This window comes from Magnolia sinica, chromosome 6 (assembly GCF_029962835.1).
Source record: "Magnolia sinica isolate HGM2019 chromosome 6, MsV1, whole genome shotgun sequence".
NCBI classification, from domain to species: Eukaryota; Viridiplantae; Streptophyta; class Magnoliopsida; order Magnoliales; family Magnoliaceae; genus Magnolia; species Magnolia sinica.
Genome location: NC_080578.1, coordinates 91,994,943 through 92,003,245, shown reverse-complemented (window position 1 = coordinate 92,003,245; position 8,303 = coordinate 91,994,943). Strand labels below are relative to the sequence as shown.

The following is an 8,303-nucleotide window of genomic DNA, read 5'->3' as shown; positions in this document are numbered from 1 at the left end:
AGAGGCGCGGATAGCCAACACACTCTCCCGCTGCCACGTCAGTTTCATGAATGATTACGTGGTTGTCTGCTACCAGTTTTTGCCAATGATGGTGAAGGTGAAGGAGAGGTTGAAGGAGATGGAGTGGCTCGAAGCAGAACATGCCAAATTTGTGGTCAAGAAGGCAGAACAAGAAGCAGAGCGAGCCAAGTTTGTGGTAGAGAAGGTAGAGCAAGAAGCAGAGTGGGTCAAGTTTGTGGTGGAGAAGGTAGAATAAGAGGCATGGAGGGCCGAGCTCGAAAAGGTGTTGGAGGTTTCAATTGTGGAGCGAGATGAGCTGAGGAAGGCAGTCGTAGAGGGATAGGCGAGGGAACTTGCGCTCCAGGGTGAGGTCAACCAACTCCAAGCTCGCTTGGATGTGGCCGACTCCAAAGTCAGGCATTTACGCAGGGCTAATGAAGACCTGGAGTTCAAGGCCACGGAAGCCAAGTCGGGGCTGGAGGTGGCGAAAGAGAAGCTCGAGACGGAGCAACGGATGAGTATGGATTGGTTGGCACAACAACGAATTGTTCTTGAGTCTGCGGCGTCTGTAGACAAAGCAACCTTACGAGCAGAGCTTGAGGCCCGAGCTGCCTCATAGGCTGCCGTGATTGTGGCGGAATACAAGGATTTAGCTGAGAGAGCCAAGGACTTGGATAAACTGTATGACTTTGGCGATGATACTGGCTTCGATGCTTGCCTGGTTGAGGTTAGAAGGCTTTATCTGACCCTTAACCTTGATGCTCTCACGACAGACAATGTTGAGGGTGTCGAACTAGTTACGGCAGATGAGCTTGAGAATGCTCTTCCCATCGCCAAAATCGACCCAGATGAGCCCGAGAATGCCCCTCCCACCGTCGAAATCGCCCTAGACACTCAGCCCCCCAGCTCGGTAGCTGGTCCCTCTGCTCAGAGGGAATGAAACTTGCATCGTTTTGTTTATTTTTTTAAATTTATTTTACAATGTAGATAGATAATTTTCTACTGATAAATTTTTGATCAATGGCGTTGCGGGCGGATGGCTTCTATGTGTTGATTTTCGTGATGGTTCTTTAAGGTTAGTACTTTAAGGACCGACCCCTTAAGGGGTCAACCCCTCCCCTCCCCACAAATAGCGTGCTTAGTCGTTTTCATAGATTCGTCATTGCATGACAGGCCGACTCCTTTCTCAGGGGATGGTGACGTCTCTGGGATTTTTCCCTATATACGAGGAGATCCCTTTGTTGGTTTTCATGGGTTTAACATCCTGACCCATTCTTTAAAGGATCAGTTTGTTAAGTTAATTTCTGCTTTTAAGAAATAACTTTTTACGTTTGTAGATCACACAAGTAGACGATGAAGAAGAAGAACTTTTATTAGAAGCCTTAAGAGGCTGGTAGCTTTGAGCAGTACATTTATTAAAGGCCTTCATTGGCTAGTAGATTCCTACTGATAGTAGATCTTCAGATGCTCGACGTTCCAAGGGTGAGGGAGTAGACGTCCCTCAAGGTCTTTCAAGTGATAGGAGCCTGATTGGGTTGATCTGATCACACGGTAAGGCCCTTCCCAGTTGGGCCCGAGTGTCCCAGCCCCCAGCTCTATCGTATTTTGAAAGATGCAGCGGATGACCAAGTCCCCTGGCCGGAATCGCCTTGTCTTGACCCTTGAGTTGTAGAATCGTGCCACTTGATGATGCTTAGCTGCAACTCGGAGTCGGGCAACATCTCTAGCTTCTTCGAGCAAGTTGAGATTTACTGCGATCTGCTCTACATTCCAATTTTCTTGGTAATTTCTAACCCGAGCTGTTGAGGCCGATCTCCACTGGGACGATCGCCTTCGAGCCGTAAGACAACGAAAAGGGAGTCTCCCCAGTAGATGATTGGGTCGTGGTTCGGTAAGCACATAGTATAAATGGGAGCTCCTTAGCCCAGTTGCCTTTTGCTTTCTCCAACTTCGTCTTGAGATGGTGCTTGATGACTTTGTTTACAACCTTTACTTGTCCGTTGGATTGTGGGTGTCAAGGTGAAGAATAAGCGTTTGAGATCCCGAGCCCCCTACACATGTTCCAGAACCTGTCGTTGTCGAACTGTTTACTATTGTCAGAAACGATAGTGCGTGGGATTCTGAACTGGCAGATGATGTTCTTTCAGACAAAGTCGATCACCTTCTACTCGGTGATCTTAGCCACGGGTTTGGCCTCGGCCCACTTAGTGAAGTAATCAACTGCAATGATAGCATACTTCACTTGTCATTTCCCTATGGATAGAGGTCCGATGATGTCGACCTTCACTGAGCGAACGGCCACGGCCCACTCATGGGGTCAACTCTTCTGCAGGCTGCCTTGGTATTGGTGCAAACCTCTAACATTTGTCACACCTTCGGACGTAATCTTTTGAATCCTCTCGAATGGTCGGCCAGAAGTACCCCTAGCGTAGTATCTTCAAAGCTAAGGCTCGGCCACCTGAATGATAACTACAGATGCCCTCGTAGATTTCTCGAATTATGTAGTCCGCTTCCTCGGGTCGAAGACATCTGAGGTAGGGCTGTGAATGCCCTTTCTTGTATAAGACTCCATCCAAGATAATATATCGGGCGGCTCTGATCTTTAAGAGTCGAGCTTCCATTCTATCTTAGGGGACCTTACCAGATACAAGATAGTCATAGATTGGGTCCATCCAACTTGGCGTAGTCTCGACCAGGTTGACCATCTCTCGGTCCACTTGGTCGATGCTCCGGCTTTTCATGAATTCCAAGGGAATGATCCGAGGAATCTTTCCTTTAGTGGCCGAGGCTAACCTTTAGAGGGTGTCGGCCCAAGAATTCTCTACCCTCAGAATCTGGTTGATGGTGCAGCTCCAGAACCTTTCGATCAACTTCTGGGCTTCGGCCAGATAGGCCACCATCTTAGCTTCCTTGGCTTCATATTCGGTGAAAATATGGTTCACCACAAGTTGAGAATCACATTGTACTTCGAGGGTCTGAACCCCCAGACGAGCCGCTAGTCCGAGTCTTATCAACAAAGCTTCATATTTTGCTTCATTATTGGAGGATCTGAAACCGAGCCTGATGGCATATTGGATAGTTGTAGAGTCGGGCACGACCATGACGATTCCCACCGCAGCTTGCTTGGCGTTGGAAGACCTGTTGACATAAAGGACCCACCTCCGCTCCGACTCCAGATCCTTGGTAGGGGATGGAACTGGTGGGGTCGCTGAGGCTGCTTCTGTTTTGGCATCGTCACTCGAGACGGTGAATTCAGTTATGAACTCTGCAACAGCCTGACCCTTGATTGCAGTCCTCAAACGATATTAGATGTCAAACTCTTCAAGTTCTGTCGCCTATTTTGTCAGCCGTCTCGAGACATGGTTTCTGAAGGACTTGCCTGAGGGAGGAGTCGGTCAAGACGATAATGTTGTGTGCTTGGAAGTACAAACGTAGCCTTTATGTCGAGAAAATCAGGCTGAACGCTAATTTTTCAATGTTCGGGTACCATGTCTTGGTAGGTACCATTGCCCTGCTTACATAATAGATGAGATACTGTTTATTTCCTACTTCCTTGATGAGTGCCGAACTGACAGCCGAGGCCAAGACCGCCAGGTATAAAAGTAGGGGCTCGCTCTCTTCTGGTTTCGACAGCAAGGGAGGTGAACTTAGGTATAACTTCAGCTCCTAGAATGCCCTCTTGCATTCAGAGGTCCACTCCGCTTTCTTATGACCTTTCAGTTGCTGGAAAAAGGGGAGACACTTGTTGAAAACTCTGGAGATGAACCGTCTGAGCGCTGCTACTCAGCCAGTTAGACATTGGATTTCCTTCGTTGTTCGAGGGGAGCTCATGTCGAGCAGCACTTTTATTTTTTCAGGATTCGCCTCGATGCCTTTCTAGCTAACTTGAAATCTAAGGAACTTGCTCGAACCTACTTCGAAGACACATTTGGCCGAGTTCAGCTTCATGCGATACTCCCGGAGTATCGAAAACGTCTCTTCCAGGTCTGAAAGATGGTCAAATGCTCTGACGCTTTTGATGAGCATGTCATCAACATAAACTTTTATTGTTTGACCAATTTGTTTGGCAAACATCTGATTCACCAATCTCTGGTATGTCGCCTCAGCGTTCTTCAGGCCAAAAGGCATGACCCGGTAACAATAGAGCCATTTGTTGGTGACAAAGGTAGTCTTTTACTTGTTTGGGGGATGCATCGAGATCTGATTGTACCCGGAATAAGCATCCAGGAAGGAGAGTCGTTGTGTCCAGCTATGCTATCCACCAACTAATCGATCCATGGTAAGGGGAAGCTATCCTTAGGACAGGCTTTGTTCAGGTCCGAGTAATCGACACAGACCCGCCACTTCCCGTTTGCTTTCTTCACTAGGACCACGTTAGCGATCTAGTGCGGATAATGTATTTCTTCGAAGAAGTCGACGCTGAGGAGATTGGAAACTTTATCGGTTATAACTGTATATCTTTCGGCATCGAACGTTCTTCTCTTCTGTTTTACTGGTTTATGGTCTGGATCCACGTTCAATCTATGAACCATGACCTCGGGAGAGATACCCAGCATATCCTCATGTGACCATGCGAAGATGTCCCCGTGCTGTTATAGGAAAGTTATCATCTAAGACCTCTGCCCGGAATTCAGTGAAGACCCGAGTTGAACAGTTTTGCTAGGATTGGCCTTTTCAAGCGGGACGGTCTCCAAGTCCTCAGGAGGATCTTCCGTAGGATCGAGGACGTTGACGGTGAGGGCCTATTTCACTGACCCTTTTCTTACAACTATTGTATAACATCTCCGAGCTTCACGCTGATCCCCTCGGAGGTTCTTACCCCACCTTCGGTGGGGTACTTCATCATCAAGTGATGTGTGGACACAACTGCCCTCATCGCATTAAGGGAAGGTCGGCGCAGAATAACATTATGCACTGACAGCACATTGACAACCAGGAAATCCACTAGAAGTGTGACCTAGTGTTGTCCTTCTCCCGCTGTCACAGGGAGGGAGATGGCTCCCTCGGAGATTACCTTATCCTTGGTAAAGCCGTGTAGAGGGGTCTTCATAGGTCGGAGGCGTGATTTGTTGATACCCATTCTCTCGAACGCTTCGGAGTAAATGACGTTGGCCGAGCTCCCCGTGTCAACCAGGATACGGAAGACTTGTGGTTAGCTATGGTTATAACCACCACAAGGGCATCATCGTGTGGATGTTAGATTCCGTATGCATTATCCTCTGTGAAAGTTAGGCTGTAGGGGCTGACACAGAGCTCTTTCCTCAGTCTTTCGGCCAGGTGGACATAGTGTCTGGGGTCGGAACTCCGAGAGTGGGCTTTGCCAGCCCTGTTCGAGTCACCTCCACCAGATGAACCGCCATAGATGGTTCGAATTTCGGCAGGTTCTTCCGCAGTTTTGTTTAGCCGTTCTTCTTTCCGAGCTGACCTCTCCTCTTTGGTGTACCAACACAAATGACCCTTACGAATGAGGGTCTCGATTTTATCCTTGAGATCCACACAGCCGCTCGTGTTGTGGCCGTGGTCACGGTGGAACCGGCAGTACTTGTGCTTATCTCGGTTCTCCGCGTAGGTCTTCATGCAGACAGGCTAATTCAGGAGTCTCTGACCCCTAATATCCAACAGTATCTGCTCAGTAGAGATGTTGAGAGGGGTGTAAGAACGAAATTTACCCTCAGGTCTCCGGCTTGGCTGGCGATCTCTAGGGGCCCGGTCGTCAAGTTTTTTGTTCGATGACTGAGGTTCTTCGTTCCTTGCCTTTTTTTTTCCTTTGATGACATTTCGGCTACTTAGATGTTCCTGTGGGAGTTGGAGAATTCCTTGACATTGGTGTACTTTTGAGCCCTGCTGATGAGTTTGGCCAAGGTGGTTGGTGGATTCTTCCCGATCGAGAATGTAAATTTTTCCTCTTTGAGTCCGTTGAACATGGCCGGTGGATTCTTCCCGATCGAAAATGTAAATTTTCCCTATTTGAGTCCGCTAAACATGGCCGATAGGGCCATCTTATCATTATAATCTTCTACTAACAATGCCTTATCGTTGAAGCGGGCAATGTAGTCCTTCAGTGGCTCCTTGTTTCCCTACTTAAGGGTAAACAGATGGGTAGTCGGCTTTCAACTCTTCTTACCGGAGATAAACTAGGTAAGGAATAATCTACTAAGCTCTACGAAGGAGCTGATCAATTTTGGTTTGAATTGTCAATACCAACTCTGAGCGGATACAGAGAGGGTTATCGAGAAGGCTCGACACATCATGGCATCCGTGACCGACTGTATTTGCATCCACGAACGATATGATTCCACATGCTCTGAAGGGTCTTCAGATCCAGAGAACTAGATGATGGGAGGCATCCTGAGCCTCGAATGAATGGAGTGGATCTTTCAAGACCATCTCTGCGGGGCCCAAATTTGGTGCGTGTTCATGACCCATGCGTGCACTCGCTGTGCACTGAGCCGAGAGACTCGGTCAAACATGTTTGACTTAAGTTCTCTCGAAAAGGGAGAGAGTTTTCTCTCTTTCTTCCTTGTTTCCTACCAATGATGGAGTCGTCCGTTCGTTTGAAAAGTGGGCCACCCTCTTCACTTGGATGGGTGATCTAAACCGTCCATTGAGTCCGTGTAAGACCCGTATCCTAGTCCGTACTGTTCCATCGAGTCCCGCGATCCTTCCTGTCGAATTTCGACATCCCGTGACGTATAATTGACGTTGCGATCGACCCTAAGTCGTATGTTGTAGATTTGGGTTGGCTTAAATCAAGACTTGTACCATTGCGACCGCACCGTCGTCGCGGTTCTAACGCCGCGTCTCTTGTACCGATCCGATACCCTGGCAGGAAGATGTGAGCCGGCGTTTATTTCGAAGAAAACGCCGCGCGTTTGCAATCCCAAGAGAATCTCTACAATGTGTCAAATCAATCCCATCAATCAATCCCATCCATCACCTCATGTCAAGTACACATCACCTTTCTCCACAAGTAAAGCAACCCATGCTTTTTCTCACCAAAGTCAAACTACCTCTCACTTCACCCATCCCTCACCTCACATCACTCACCCATCACACCCATCACCTCTCCTTATCTCTCTCTCTCTCTCTTTCTCTTTTCTCACACCATTACAAGCAACCCATAAGCCTCACACGTCCACATTTTTCCAAGGAGAGAAAAAGAGAAGTGAGTAGTGTGGCCCACTTTCCATCCCTAAATCTTCCATCTTAGCCCTTGAATCTTCATCTCCCACCATCAAAGTGAAGCACAAGGAGGTCGGCTTTCCATCGGATCAAGAAGATCGGACGGTGGGTGCCTTATAGGATAGTTTTTTTCATGTTTTGATGATGGACCAAGTGAGGCCTACCGATCAATGGTATGGATCTCACTTGGGACCTTAAGATGTGGCCGATGGCCCATCTTGATCTTCATGATCATTCCATGATGGGGCCATTCTCCATGGACCCCATCATGATGTTTATTTTCTAACTTGGAAAGAGGTCATCTGGACCGTCCATTTGAGTGGAGAAGGGATCCCCACCGTTGATCCTTGATTTGGTGGGCCCACATGCAATGGGACCCACTCGATGTATGATTGCTTGTAAGGGAGGGCTCATAGTGGCGGAGCCCTCCATCATGCGTGTCCCATTTCTCTCTCTATCTCTCTCTCCTTCTCTTTTAATTATTTCTTTATTTATCTTTGTGTGTGATGGGGTGGCCATGTGACCCACTTGGATGGGCCCCACCTTAAGGTATGTTTTATCCTTACCATTCATCCATTTGGTGGCCCACAGGAGCAAGGCCCACCTTGTGCATGCAATATGCATAGGCCGTCCCTGTCCAGGGACGTCCCTGGACTGAAATGAAAGCACAAATATCAGCTTGGTTCACACCCCATTGAGGTGGTCCACTTGTGTGGACCCCACATTGATGTATGAGAACAATCCATGCCGTCCATTCCATTCTTGAGTTCATTTTAGGCGTTGAGCCGAAAAATGAAGCAGATCCGAGTAACTGGTGGGCCATAGCATGAGAAACAGTGGTGGTTACCGTTAAAAATCCAACTGCTGTTTTTATTCACCAAAATATATTGAATATTGGGCTCATCCTTCTTGTCTTGAGCCATGGGGATCGATGGCGAGCTCAGATCTCCCTGATGCGGGCCCCACGTATGCAAAACCTTGAGAACAGAGGTTTTTAAAAAAATAAATAAATATATATATATAAGGGCAGTAGCTTTCGCTGCTGCCGCTGACAGCGCCAGAGGCGCAGGCGCTGCCTGCGCGTGTAGGCGGGCGTCCGTGCAGGGACCCACGGCCCCTCA

At 48.1% G+C, this 8,303-nt stretch overlaps 1 protein-coding gene across 1 annotated transcript; it reads right to left on the bottom strand.

Moving 5' to 3' along the window:
• Positions 1 to 2,795: 2,795 nt before the first annotated feature.
• On the bottom strand, positions 2,796 to 4,128 carry LOC131249731 (uncharacterized). Its single transcript, XM_058250499.1, has 2 exons — positions 3,916 to 4,128; positions 2,796 to 3,281 (listed from the first exon to the last, which is right to left on the bottom strand). Exons 1-2 carry the CDS (start codon positions 4,126 to 4,128, stop codon positions 2,796 to 2,798), a joined length of 699 nt encoding a protein of 232 aa, XP_058106482.1.
• Positions 4,129 to 8,303: the final 4,175 nt, after the last annotated feature.

Excerpts from the sequence above, each read along its gene's own strand:
- LOC131249731 (XM_058250499.1), bottom strand. The coding sequence starts at position 4,128 with ATGCCTTTTGGCCTGAAGAACGCTGAGGCGACATACCAGAGATTGGTG. Across the intron at positions 3,282-3,915 it reads CGGCCAAATGTGTCTTCGAA|GGTCAGGCTGTTGCAGAGTT; the intron begins GTAGGTTCGAGC and ends ACTGCAATCAAG.